General features: G+C 35.0%; 1 protein-coding gene across 4 annotated transcripts in view; it reads left to right on the plus strand.

The window, feature by feature from the left end:
* TAX1BP1 (Tax1 binding protein 1) overlaps nt 1-15,132 on the plus strand; it is a 64,082-nt gene that overhangs the window by 7,024 nt on the left and 41,926 nt on the right. For 3 of the 4 annotated variants that reach the window (XM_059712645.1, XM_059712646.1, XM_059712648.1), the window contains exons 2-8: nt 835-1,000; nt 5,012-5,114; nt 7,771-7,958; nt 11,380-11,538; nt 12,475-12,623; nt 12,718-12,808; nt 13,861-14,046. In XM_059712645.1, coding sequence (XP_059568628.1) covers nt 842-1,000; nt 5,012-5,114; nt 7,771-7,958; nt 11,380-11,538; nt 12,475-12,623; nt 12,718-12,808; nt 13,861-14,046 — 1,035 coding nt within the window. In that variant the 5' untranslated portion in view covers nt 835-841. The remainder of the gene's footprint in view (nt 1-834; nt 1,001-5,011; nt 5,115-7,770; nt 7,959-11,379; nt 11,539-12,474; nt 12,624-12,717; nt 12,809-13,860; nt 14,047-15,132) is intronic. The other variant, XM_059712647.1, reaches the window with a different exon arrangement.

Here is a 15,132-nt window from a genome sequence, read left to right on the forward strand (position 1 = left end):
CTGTACCCTTTTATGTAATGATGTTTTACTTTGAATTTATATTAGTTCACACAAACACTCCATCCATGCTTTTGTTTCGGCCCTCCGGTCCAGTTTAAGAACCTATTGTGGCCCTCGAGTCAAAAAGTTTGCCCACCCCTGGTCTACTAGGTATTAGTGGAAATGCGTGAGTGATGGTAATGAAGACTTAGGTTGTTGGGTTAGGTCAGAGTCTAAGTAATAGTTCTTTGTCCTAATCACATACAGGATTAAGATTACTTGAGAAAGATGCTAAAAAAACCCAAAACAAAGTGTTCACATACACATGCCCACACCCAGGTCCCACTTCCAGAAAGTCACTGTCTTTTTCTTTTTTTAAGGCCCCTAAAGATTCTTATGTGTAGCTAGGGGATCACAAACATGGGTGAGGAATGCAGGCACTGAGAGATTAGCATCTGTTATAGGAGCCAACAACCTAGGAGAGGGATGGATGGGTTAGGTTAGGGAGGAAAATAATGAAGTTCAAAGGTCCAACATAGAAGCTGTTGGTTGCAAAAGAAGCAAAGAGCTGGGCTTTCCAAGAGAGTTCATAGTTTGTTTTTTATTTTGGTTTAAAAGCTTTTTAGCTCCCATGTAACTTTCTGAGTCATATTGGAAATTCTTTATTTCCCAATTTGTCTGTGTCTTTATATTTAATCACATTTTTAAGGAGGAGTGCCAATATTTAAAAGTACATGTCTTCTCAAAAATTATGATGTAGATATCAATATAAGTTGCATTTAATGATACATTTTCTGAAGATTAAACTTTTTCTTAGTTGGGTATCATTCAACTTGTGTGATTTACTTGTTTCAGATTCACAATGACATCCTTTCAAGAAGTCCCACAGACTTCCAATTTTGCCCATGTCATCTTTCAAAATGTGGCCAAGAGTTACCTTCCTAATGCACATCTAGAATGTCATTATACCTTAACTCCATATATCCATCCACATCCAAAAGATTGGGTTGGTATATTCAAGGTAAGAAAAACTTTCTTCCTATTCCTTCCATCTGGGTACACTCTTTATTTTCTTTTACTCAGTTGATCAGTAGCTTTACTTGCTCTATCTTCACTCTATATTCAGGGTCGTTTTTGTAACGTCAGATATAAAACATTTACATTTGTAAATGTAAACATTTTGTAGTTAACAGTGGGATAGTATACAACAAATGTTGGAAACTTGAATCCAGGCTTTGCTGTCTATGATCAAAAGGTTTGGCTTCACTCAAGGTCATGTGAAAAAATTTTAAGAATCTTTGTTTTCTTTTTCCATTTTCTCCATTTCTTACCTGAAAAAATGAGAAGAATAGAGCAGGGTAATGAGGTTGAGGGAAGGACATTCCTGGCAGGAAGATGGTATAAGTAAAGGCACAGAGGTGAGAATGTTTATGAGAATGAGTAATTTTAACTAGAACAAAACTTGACTTAGGTGGTGTAAGATAAGGTTGGAATTAAGCTTCATTCTGTCTACAAAGGACCGAAGTACTGGCAGTGGGAAGTCTTTGTAAATATAGATAATGTAGGTTGATGTGTGGAATAGACTGCATGACCTTTCTTATGTTCTGAATTTTTTACTTAAAATTATAACCACTTTCTTATTAATATAGCTCTGAAACATTTTACCTCGTGGTGGGACATTTATGCTGTTTATGATATTTCTGTCTAAGAATCAGCATTGCATCCTCACATGTATGTGGCATTTTTGCTGTATTTTTCTTTTAAATAGAAAGGACCTTTACTCTTGATAATACAATATTTGAAAACTACAATATATAAAAAAGAAAGTGAATGGCTCTATCCATTGTGGCCTCCACCTTCCCCAGAAATAGCTTGTAGTTAAGTTTGGTATATATTTTTCTAGATTTAAAAATTCATAGGCTCATTTTCTGTATTTCTTTGTAGGTTTTATATTTGTACACATATAACCAGAAAATATATTTTCAGTGCCTTTCCTATTGTGTCGCTCTCCCTTTACCTCCTCCCCCCAAAATAGTGCCCCCCTGGACCTCATTATCTCCCTTTCCCTCCCTCCCTCTTTAAAAGTACTTTAAAAATATATATATATATATATATATATATATATATATATATATATATATATATATTATTGATTTTTTACAGAGAGGAAGGGAGAGGAGGATAGAGAGTTAGAAACATTGATGAGAGAGAAACATCGATCAGCTGCCTCCTGCACACCCCCTCCTGGGGATGTGCCCATAAGCAAGGTACATGCCCTTGGCCGGAATCGAACCTGGGACCTTTCAGTTCGCAGGCTGGTGTTCTATCCACTGAGCCAAACTGGTTAGGGCTAAAAGTATGCTCTCTTCACCCTAATGTTTTTCTTTCTCTCAATGTTTCTCTAGAACTTATTAATATCTTTATTTTTGCTAGGTAACCTTGATGTCCTTCTGATCTTCTTTACACTCCCTCTGAGTTTCCTTTATGAGCAGTACTTCTTTCTTTATTTTTTAAGAGCAATACTTCTTATCCAATATGTTTTTCTAACAGATTAATCCTAGTTAAAGATTTTCTTTTTCTTCCATGTTACCCTTGCTTAATTTACTTTTTTGCTCTTATTTCACTATTGCATTAGTAGAAGAATGATGCCAGTACTATTGTACTTTCCCAAACTAAACTATGTGAAACATCCATTGTTTTGGTTCCTTCCTTACTGTAGATACACTTACACCCTTTTATAACTGGATTAAAGTGTAGCTCTTAGGAGCAATACATTTTGAAAGTCATAGGTAACTTTATAACTGTTTCATTGTTCAAAATGTTGTCAGGAGATGGTAGAAGCACTAGGGGATATGAAAAGAACTGTAGAGTCAGTTCACTGTCCCTAAAAGTCTGTGTGTCTTTGAACTAATGATAACACTAATATGATAATGAAATTCGTGCACAGGGTGTGTGTCCCTCAGTCCAGCCTGCACCTTCTCCAATCTGGGACCCCTTGAGGGATCTCTGACATCCCTCTCACAATCCAGGACTGCTGGCTCCCAACCGCTCGCCTGCCTGATTGCCCCTACCCACTCCCCTGCCAGCCTGATCGACACCTAACTGCTCCCCTGCCAGCCCGATTGCCCCTAACTGCCCCTCCTCCTCCCGCTGACCTGATCACCCCTAACTGCCCTCTCCTGCTGGTCTGGTTGCCCCCAACTACCCTCCCCTGCTGGCCCAGTCACCCCTAACTGCCCTCCCTTGCCAGCCTGATTACCCCTAACTGCCCTCCCCTGCAGGCCTGGTACCCCCAACTGGCCTTCCCTGCAGGCCTGATTGCCCCTAACTGCCCTCCCCTGCAGGCATGGTTCCCCCCAACTGCCCTCCCCTGCAGGCCTGGATTCCCCCCAACTACCCTCCTCTGCAGGCCTGATCGTCCACAACTGCCCTCCCTTTCGGGCCTGGTTCCCCCCAACTACCCTCCCCTGCAGGCCTAATCGTCTACAACTGCACTCCCTTTTGGGCATGGTTCCCCCCAACTACCCTCCCCTGCTGGCCTGATTGTCCACAACTGCCCTCCCCTGCCAGCCATCTTGTGGCGGCCATCTTGTGTGTTGGAGTGATGGTCAATTTGCATTTTACTCCCTTTTTTTTTTTTTTTTTTTTTTTTTTTTAGATAGGATGTAATTATCACTGATGTGCTAGGTATTGTGCTAAGTGCTTTACAGGGATTATTTTATTTAAAAAACACACACAAGCCTTTGAGATTGTTACCATTATCTCCATTTTAAAGAGGAGGAAACAGAAGTAATTTATTTGAAGTCATAACTAGAAAGAGGTATTTTCTGGTAATCTGACCTATTTCTTATACACTGTGCTTAACAAAAATTACCACTTAAGGAGTACTCACCATGGTCAGGCACTCTGCTAAGTGCTGCTTTTATATTCATCATCTAATTTTATCTTCTAATAGTTCAAAGGGGGAAAAACTTGAGCCTTAATAAGTGAGGTAAATCACTTACATCACAGATTCTTTAAACTTCCTTCTCATCCGTAAAGAGATGAAAATTATGTCTTTCAAATGTTTTTGACCCTGACACACACAAACAAATTCTGTGATGTGACCTAGCAAGCAAAGGTGCTTGCAAATACATCTGAAACAGATTTTTTATGAAGCAGTACTTAGCTGTCATGTACTCTGATCCTTTTCTAATTCTATATAAATCAAAAAGTTAATGTCATGAACCACTAAATTAATATACTTCCTACTGGGTTGTGACCTACAGTTTGAAAACACTCCTTTGGAGACTAAAGATTGTTAAAATTCTTCCAGTGGCCTGCAATCTCTAAAACTAGTCAATCAGAATTAAGAATATACTTAAAATTTAACTCGGTGGAGTATTATTTCTTGTAATATTACTGGCAAATAGAAACCTAGTACCTATTTTACACATCTCTAATCCATACTTAGCACACTACAATTCATCTGGATAATACAGACTGAGATACGTAATGTATACATGTTGTAAGTTGAAAGTGTTTTAGAGATAGGACATAGGTAGTCTATTTTTGTATATAAACATCTTGATAATAAAGGACTTTTTACAAAATTTACCAATTGGCTTTAAGCAAGACTTGCTAAAGGTGAAAGATCAGTGAAGTTAGTGGATTTAAGGGGCAGGACTCTAATTATAAACACTTAACTTTGAAGCATAAGATAATGTTTAAAAAACCTGTTTAATGAATTCAAATTTTAAGCAAAATTTAAGTTTTTCTATTTGATACTAAGATTTTCCTTGAGAAATTGGATATCAAATTGCATTTTAATTCATAGTAGAAACTCTACTGTTTGATTTATATAGATTTTTTATAGCATTAGGTTACAGCTTAATAAAAAACTATAAAATCTGACATGCTGGTTAAAATATTATGATTTGTAAGCATATTAACCCATGTCTTAACTTTAGGATGCAGTAAAAAACAATATGCTATAAGATATCACTCTATATTAAACTATTTTCTAATAATCTCCATGTTTTCTTTCCTTTAGGTTGGATGGAGTACTGCTCGTGATTATTACACATTTTTATGGTCCCCTATGCCTGAAAATTATGTAGAAGGATCAACAGTAAATTGTGTATTAGCATTTCAAGGTAAGAACTGAAAACTGCAGAACTGGGTGAAACTAGGTATTTTATTGCTATTAAAAATGATGTACCCATTGTAATTGTCTACTAAGGCATAGCCAGCATACCACAGTTGAATTAGTATCTTTTGTTTAACAAAAGTCATAATGTAAATATCTACTGGCAAAAAGAAACCTAGTACCTATTTTAAACATAGGTCACATGATATTTTATGTAGACATTATAAAGGCTTTTGCTTGTTAACTTTCATTGAAGAGTTGATTTCTTATCAGCTCTTTACTTTTTTTTTTTTTTTAAATATATTTTATTGATTTTGTACAGAGAGGAAGGGAGAGAGATAGAGAGTTAGAAACATCGATGAGAGAGAAACATCGATCAGCCGCCTCCTGCACATCTCCCACCGGGGATATGCCCGCAACCCAGGTACATGCCCTTGACCGGAATCGAACCCGGGACCCTTCAGTCCACAGGCCGACGCTCTATCCACTGAGCCAAACCGGTTTCGGCAGCTCTTTACTTTTGATGTTCTTTTTCCCAAATGAGAAAACAATGCTATTACTCATGTTAGAATAATGTAACAAACTATAGGCCCAGTGCATGAAATTTGTGCACTGGTAGGGTCCCTAGTGGCTGCTGGCTGCCGGCCAGGGCCTCCCTCCCTTCCCCCAGCTACCTGCCGCCACCAGCTGGGGCCTCCCTCCTTTCCCCTGGCCAGCCCACCCAAACTTCCCAAAGAACTCTGGTGGAGGGGACAATTTGCATACTATACTTTTTTTATATTGGATGGGATTAGAGGTGAGAAAAAGACAGGGATGGGCAAAAGTAGGTTTACAGTTGTAAGTATGTGAAAGTTTATTGTATTATTTTTCTATACATAAATGTTTCTTCTTTTGGGTTTGTCTGATGCTTTGTCATAATTGCACTGAGGTGGTACATTTTCAGGAAGAATACCAGAGAACTAATGTTGTACCTTCTCAGTGTATTGTATCAGGGATCACTATGCCCATATATCTTATTACTGGTACTAATCTTGATCATTTGGTTAAGGTGGTGTCTGCTGGATTTTTCCACTGTAGAGGTAATAGTTTTTCTTTTGTAATTAGTGACTATTATAGGGGAGTTACTTTGAGACTAAGGAAATAATCTTGTTTCTCTTCAAACTTTTATCCACTCATTTTAGTATACATTACTGAATCTTGTTTAACAATAATTATTGTTGTTGTATTTGTCTGGTGATGCTCCTTTTCTCATATTTCTTGTATATTTATTAGTTGGAATTATGTTAGGAAAAGTCCTCTTCACCATGGACTCATGGATACTTATTCTATGGAATAAAGTCTAATACTGTCATCATTTTTTTGCTCAAATTGTCTTAGCTTTTTTTGATCCTAGGTAACTCCATTCAGGTGAGCTCCTGTGTTTTTTTTGTGTGTGTTTTTTTAATATTCCCTTCATCCTCCAGTGCTTTTTAAAGGACTTCTTTTTTACTTTCAAGCCCCAGATGATGTTCTTGGCTTACCTTGTATTTTTCTCTGCCCCTCTCTCTTATTTCTAAAGAGAAAGGCCAACTATTTTTTAAAGAATGAAATCAAATGAACTAGATATCATAAGAATGAGACTGAAAATTTTAAGATATGGAAGAATAACAGCTATAGTGATTACAGATTTCTGTTTAATAGTAACATCCAAGACAATGTGAATGTATTCATTTTTTGTAGGTTCATTTCACAGTCATTTAATGCTTCCTTTTTATAGGTATTCCAGAATTTTTATATTCTGTATCTGCCCCCAATATTTCTGAGGTCTTGATATAGGATATAAAGCATGTGTATAATGAATGGTAACATAAGGTATATTGTGGAAGTTGTTTTTCTTAATGTAAAAAATACCATGGGCGTTTTGGAGGGAAGGGAACTTAATTTTGAACTAGGATAATCCAACAAAATTTGAAATAGAAGGTAACAATTGAATTGAAGAAAGAAGGAACAAATAGTGAACACACATTAGTGGCCTGGAAGGTATAAATACATTATCTATAGATACTTTGGAACTCTAAGATAGATGGCTTGGAGTCTGTTTTACAACTAAGAAACTCTGGGGCACAAGAGGTTAAGTAAATAACAGTTAGTGGTAGAGCTGGAATTCCAGAATAAAATCTGTGTGGTTCCAAAGCTGCTTTGTTCTACAGCATCAGTGGACCTCATCCTCTTTTTTCTGTTACACAGTTTACACGTGTAGCATATTCCTTTTGTTAATATCTCCCTTTTATATGTAATGAATTGAGGGAAGATTTCTTTAAATGGCATGTTCTCACTCCTAATAATTCTCCTAGATTTTCATACTTGCTTTTCCCTTGCTCCTCCTCCAGCCTTCCTCTCCTTGAAAACTACATTTTGACACTCTCCCAGATGACTTAGTTTTGCTCTAGTGAAGATTTGGGAAAAGGATATTCTGGGAATATAAGCTTAGACCCAAGGTAGAAAAATTCGGGCATGTTAAGGGAAGAAGGGAAAGTCTAGTTCTGATAATTTATGAAAAAAAGGAAGAAAGACATATGCTAAATGCCTAGAAACAGGGTCAGGAATGAGAGGACGTGACAAATATTGTTAAAGTAACATTTTATAATAGGAAGTTTAATAATTTTTGGTTAACTTCCTCTTAGGATATTACCTTCCAAATGATGATGGAGAATTTTATCAATTCTGTTACGTTACCCATAAGGGTGAAATTCGTGGAGCAAGTACACCTTTCCAGTTTCGAGCTTCTTCTCCAGTTGAAGAGTTGCTTACTATGGAAGATGAAGGAAATTCTGACATGTTGGTGGTGACTACAAAAGCTGGCCTTCTTGAGGTTAGTACCAACAGTGAGTTAGTGATTCATAGATAATTTTAAAAACAGAGTATGTAAGAACACAGGTTAATTGGCATTTTAAGAATTCTTATGTTATGCAAGTGTATAACCTAAAAAGCAGATGCTTTTAAACTAAAATAATTGAAAAATAGTGTATTTTTTTTCCTGTTTAAAAATCTTTATTATTGAAAATATTACATATGTCCTCCTTTATCCCCCATTGACCCCCACCAGCACGCTGCCAGCCCCTCCCTCTGGCCTTCACCACCTTATTATCTGTGACCATGGATTATGCATATATGCATAACTTAGTGTATTTTTGAAATGCTTTAAAAGTCTTTTTATCACAACTATGTTATTGCTTTCACTGTGGCAGGGACTGTCCCTAGGCTCTAGAAGTGTTTTGTGCGTAGTAGATGTGCAATAAACAACTATTGAGAGAATTTAGACCTATAGCTTTCCTAATATTTCCTCACCCCCAACCTTTCTTTGGTGGTGGCCTACTCCATTAAGTGTAGAATGGTAGAGATTTGGAAGGTGAAGCTGGAGGGAAAGTAGTGTACAGCAATAAACCTGTCATTGGATGTGAACTTTATTTTACTGTACTATGAGCATACTCTATCCCAAGTGTGGCAGTGAATCAGGGAAGCATCCCAGTCTCAAGGTTTAAGTTGAATATCTTTAGAATGATTTTTTTTTCCTTATCTGATCAAATGAATAAGCTTGGATGAACCATAACTGAAAAAAGGTGAAAAACTTCTCACTATTTTTTTTAATTGAATATTTGGAGTCATTGCATTGGCTCCAATAGAAATGTACTGTGCAGATGCTCTAATAATGCCTTATGTCTTAATTTTTAGTAGTTACTGAAGAAGAAATTAGAACAACATTCTTTCAAAATATTTCTCAATATTTTGAAATACCCTAAACCTAAGTACTGGAATGTTACATTTGTGTTTCTGTGAAATACAGCTTCTTTAATTGGTTCAGCATACATTTTTGATTACTTTATATTCACATTTACTGACAGGTCATTGCTTTTCTTTATAGTCAGATGAGCTTTTTATATGTAAATATTTTATGACTTTGATTTTATCTTATTTACCTTAATAAACTGAGATTAGAGAAAAAAGACAAGAGGTTATAGATAACATACTTTACTTTTTTATTTTTGTGTGTGTGAATTCTTCCATATCTACCCTTCCCCCTTCCAGAAATTCTTCTCTTATCTTAAATAAAGAAATGTAACTTTTATAGGCTGACTGAAACATTTTGTGTAGACAACTGTCTGATGATCAAGGTTTTTAGCCTGGTATTTGAATGCTAGTCAAAGATGCTGAAACAAGCCCGGCTCTTAAGAAGAATGCAGTTAGTTTACATTGCAGCTTTTTGAATACTTGCTAGACCACCCTGACTTCAGGGCCACTAACAGAAGAAGGGGCGTTTTGATATCTGCATCTCTTGTGCACGTTTTCTAAGTAAATTGGGACACCATAACAATTTATTTCACTTCTTCTTCATAAAGAAATGTAAATTGCTGTCTCTTAGGGAAATATTTCTGAGATAAAATGTTTTTATATTCTGACCAAGTTTTGGACAAGTCTTTTAAATTTTCACATTCAGCAAAATCTTTAATGATTTTATCTAAAACTGCACAAAAATAGTAGATATGTGAGACATTGTCTAGGGTACTATTGACATTAAAAGTGATAAATAAAATATAATGCTTCAGTGTGTGAATCTTGACTGGATCCTGGCGTTTTTAAAAAATTACTAATTTTCTTAACTATTATAATGGTAGTGGTTGAATAGGAAATTGTTCTTATTAGGAGATGCTTGCTCTCAGTAGTTAGGGGTGAAGTGTGCAGTTTTGTTTCAAATGGTTTAGTTCCCCTCCTCCACAATTAAATAAATAAATTGAGTACTGAATATAAAGGGAAATAAATTTAAAATGGCAAAATATTAGTGAATTTAGGTGATGGGTATATGGTATTCATTGTAAAATTTTAACTGCTATGTGCTTGAAAGATTTCACAATACAGAATTGGGGGCAGGAATTTGACTTGTATACATTTTAATCTAATTTGAATTTATGTGCCAATTAAATGAATCACTGGGGAAAAGTGGTTCTTTTATGATGTTCCTTTTGCAGTATATCAAGATGTATCTATATTTTAAGCTATGAGAAAGTTTAGAGCCAAAAGTCATTATAAAAAATAAAATAGGCAAGGTATGAAAGATGTTCAGTAAATAAATAAAGTTTTCTCTTTTGAGGGTATTTACTCCTGTCATTTTCATTTGGTGTGATGAATGAGGTAGAAGGGTCATTCTAAAAACTTATAGCCATTCAACTTCCATAAAAACCATTTTAGACTTTAATCAGTTTGGTTCCATGACCCTGGAAAACTGACTTGGGGTCTATTGTTGGGCATACATTTTATTTATTTATTATTATTTTTAAAATACATTTTTATTGATGTCAGAGAGGAAGCGGGAGGGAGAAAGATAGAAACATCAGTGATGAGAGGGAGAATCATTACTGGCTGCTTCCTGCATACCCCACACTGGGGATCGAGCCCACAACCTGGGCATATGCCCTGACCAGAATTGAACCGTAACCTCCTGGTTTATAGGTCGACACTCAACCACTGAGTCATGTCGGCCAGGCCATTTTATTTTAGCTAAATGTATACGATGCCTCCTCTGAATATACAATCGTCCCTCATTAGAGTCAGTGATGTTTGCTTGTAAGAGAAGTGTTAACCATTTTAGGTCCCTTAATTCATTAATTTTTTAGAATATTAGAGTTTAGATTTCCTGAACAGAATAACTATTAGTGTTTCCATAATAATTAATATAATGTTATAGTCCGCATTTTAGTCCTAAAATTTGCATTTATTATAAAGTTTTTTTATTTTATGCCACATAAAAGGCATCACATATTGAAATTTATTCCTAATACCTTATTTAAAGAACCCTTTTAATAGTAATCCCTAGGTGAAGGCCTTATGTAACATAAGAAAGTTCTTAATAGATTCAACGATTTCCCATAATTTGCATTCAGGAAGAGGTATACATTTCCTTCCAAATTATTACTCAAGATATGCCCAGAGTTAAGTCACTTATGAAGCCTTATTTTTAGTATTGACTTGAAAAGTGATCAGTAGGAAACATCGTAATAAAATTCATTAGCTGTACTTTTAATTTTTTTCTTCTTTGCCCAACCAAAGGAAGCTTCATGAACTTTTGATTCATGAACTTTTCTACCTGACTGCTAAATAAGGCTATTTGATATGAAGTAGTATGTAAAAATTCTTTCTGTGAATGTCTTTACTATTTTTTTGAAATGGGAAATCAGTTTGTAACATTATAGGATTATTTAAAAAAAAAAAGACCCAGTATGAGTTTTTTTGTTTTACAGTTGAAAATGGAGAAAACCATGAAAGAAAAAGAAGAACTGTTAAAATTGCTTGCCGTTCTAGAAAAAGAAACAACACAACTTCGAGAACAAATTGAAAGAATGGAAAGAGAACTTAACCATGAAAAAGAGAAATGTGACCAACTGCAAGCAGAGAAAAAGGTTGGTTGAGTCTCAGGTAACTGATAGGAGTTGATAGCCTGAAACCCACTTTTTACAAGAACTGAACCAGTTACAGTGAGTGAAAACCCTGTGTTGAAAAACAATAGCATTTAGACAGATATTTATACAAAAACAGATCAGTTTCTATCAACCTTCTATCACAACTTTTTTTATGTTGTAAATGATTAAAATTTTGGATTTTTGGTACCAGGCTTGATGACATAGTGCCTGACAACTGTTTCTAGATGCTTTATATCTAAATGTAGAGTATTTGATTGATTTTGAGGGGAGGGCTTGGAAATACAATTAGGAATGATAAACACTGAATAAGGGAAAATAGAATAAAGTAGTTAAATTACTTTTCCAAAAATCAGAATTCAGTGAAATGAGATGTAGTATTAGACAAACTTTTGAAATCCTTGATGTGAGAAATTACATAAATTATCCTAAAAATATCTAATAGTGATGCAATTTCTTAAGCTAAGAAAAAAAGAAGTGTAAGTATAAAACAGTGTGGTTTCATTAGAAATACAAATGGATTTTAATTAGTAGCTGAAAAAAAATGGGAGAAAAAAGTGAGTGTTAACCTTGGTAGTATCATGAAACATGATTTGTCATTAGGGTAACATTGAAAAGTGCTATGTAAAATATGAGAGTGACTAATTAAATTTTTTTTTCCTCATTTTCGTTGCCTGCCCTCTGGTGGAGAAGTTAGTGAAATCAACAAGAGTGTATGAAAATGCAAGAAAAAAGTTAATTTAGTATATGTAAAGTTGAATGTATGTTACAATTTCTGGTTTAGTTTTTAGTCTTAGTTTATAAACTTTGGAGGGGACAAATTTGGGATTAAAATTTAAGAATACATAGATTTCTGTAAGATGCATATTTTATCATACTAATTATGTTTCTCAATACTTTATTGTTGTTCTTTCTTAGGAACTTACTGAAGTATCAGAAAATTTAAAAATGGAAAATGAAGAACTTAAGAGGAGATACAATTATGCTACATCCAAAGCTGTCAAGCTTGAGGAAGATATTCTGTTAGTGACAAATAAAGCAATTGAAAAAGAAACTGAATTAGACAGGTATTTCGGACACTTTTCAAAGATATCTTTATGTTCTAAAAATGTTTTAACAAAGTTATTTTGTCTATATTAATGTTACATGACCTTAACCCAGTTTAAAGGACAAACTCAGGAAGGCCCAGTGTGAAAGAGAACAACTTGAATATCAGTTGAAGACAGAAAAGGATGAGAAAGAACTTTATAAGGTAATTTATTCTTTCCATTTCTGTTTTTTATTGCTGTATAAGAAAATTACTCTAAAACTTATTTAGTGGTTGGGAATTGGGAGCAGCTTAGCTGAGTTTTTACAGCTCAGGATCTCTTGTGTAGTTGCAGTTCAGTATGCAGTCACCTTATGGCTTTTTTGGAACAGGAGGTTCCATACATTTAAAGAGTAAAGTGCAAGAAGTATGCTAATTCATTTATCTGGTACTCTTTTTTTTTTTTTTTTAATATTTTAAAATTTATTTTAGAGAGGTAAGGAAAGGGAGAGAGAGAGATCGAAACATCAATGATGAGAGAGAATCATGGATCGGCTGCCTGCATGGCCCCTATTGGAGATTGAGCCCACAACCTGGGCATGTCCCTTGACTGGACTTGAACCTGGGACCCTTTAGTCCTCAGGCCAATGCTCTATCCACTGAGCCAAACCAGCTAAGGCATATCTCTGGTACTCTTAACCAAAGCAAGAGAACCCTTTATAGTGGAAAGTAGCTTTGATTTGTATATCTGTTGTGAGCAAATGAACAGCCACAGCCAAAGTTTCTGGGAAAAATTTATTGGGTTAATTAACAACAAATATATTTTCAGACATACAGAAAATAAGTGATATAGTAGTTTTCACAAATAAAAATGGAATTGCTTAAGATGTTTTCCAGAATCTCATTATGCTTTTATATCTGAATCTGTCTGTAACCTAATGTTTTGCCAAAAGAACAACCAAATCCATTTGTGATTTTAAAGAGAAATTAAAATTATTAAATCAAAGGAAAAGACTTTAGAGATCAGGTAATATTATTAGACCTTAGAATTATTAGTGTCTATGGAAAGTTAAAAAAAAACACTTAGAAAAGCTGTGTTGTTAATCCACATAGTTAGCTAGTCACTTGGCAGAACTTGTGTCTCCTGACTCCAAGTCTGGTAAGTCTTCCCATTCCTTAATCATATTTGGGTCAGAGATAGACAGTGGTATTTTAAACTTGGACTGACTTAGGTTATGGAGTTAGAACATTCTTGACATTTTTAAGCACTGTTACAGGTCCATTTGAAGAATAGAGAAATAGAAAATACCAAGCTTGTGTCAGAGGTCCAAACTTTAAAGAATTTAGATGGGAACAAAGAAAACATGATTACTCATTTCAAAGAAGAGATTGGCAGACTACAATTCTGTTTGGCTGAAAAGGATAGTCTGCAAAGGGCTTACCTGCTTACCACCTCAAGTAAGGTAAGTACTTTTGCAACATGTATTTGAAGATTGTAAAACATTATCTCTGTTAAATGTATACAATATGATGGTTTATATTTTTAATCTTCTCTCCCCCAGCCTTTCTTTTGAAGAAGTTCAAACTTATAGAAAAGTTGGAAGAATGAAACAATGAATACATATTCTCAAATAAAGGCAAACTGTCTTTATCTCTCCCATATATATGCCTTTTCTGAGCCATTTGAAAGTCAGTTGCAGGTATTATGACCATAATACCATTAGCACACCTAAGAAATTTAACACTGATTTTTAGTATTCATTTTGTATATAGTTCTAGTCTACATTCAAATTGTCCCAAATATGTTTTTATTTAACCTTTAAAATTTCTTGATCCAGGCGTGGTCAAAGATCATATATAAATTTAGTATTGTGTTCTTGGTCTGTTCTAATCTATAGTAGTGTCCCTATACTTTTTGTCTTTTTTGACATTGATACTTTTGAAGAATTCAGGCTTGTCTGAGGGAATGTTCCATAATTTAGATTTGTCTGTTGTTTTCTCATGTCTAGATCAGGTCAAACATTTATTTTTGGCAAGAAAAGGCATAGGTGATGTTTTGTACATTCTGTTGCAGTCATACCAAAGGTCACAGTGTTAATTTCATTCTTGATCATGTTAGGTTTACTCATTTGTTTAAAGTTATGTCTGCCTGTCTCTTCATACATCAGTGCCTTTCCCTCTGATTATTGAGTAAATCTGTGGGATAATACTTGAGATCATGTGAACATCCTATTCCCCAGTAGTCTCTCACCCAGTGTTTTTTATCCCTTGATGATCCTCACCTGCATCAGTTATTACTTTAATGATTGCAAAATGGTGACTTAAAAATTCTGTCATTCCTTTCACATTTATTAGTGGGTATTCCTTTATAATGAGGAGAGGTTCACTATTGCCATCTCCCCCTTTATTATATCACTTTGGTCTTTGGATTCTTTTTTGTTCAGTGTATTATGTTATCATCAATATTCTTTTTTTATGCCCAAATAGTCCCATATTTAGCGAGGGGGAACCTTTTCAAACCTGCTTTTGTGTCTTTTTGATTCGATCCC

The sequence above is a fragment of the Myotis daubentonii genome, chromosome 10 (genome assembly GCF_963259705.1).
Source record: "Myotis daubentonii chromosome 10, mMyoDau2.1, whole genome shotgun sequence".
In the NCBI taxonomy this organism is placed as follows: domain Eukaryota; kingdom Metazoa; phylum Chordata; class Mammalia; order Chiroptera; family Vespertilionidae; genus Myotis; species Myotis daubentonii.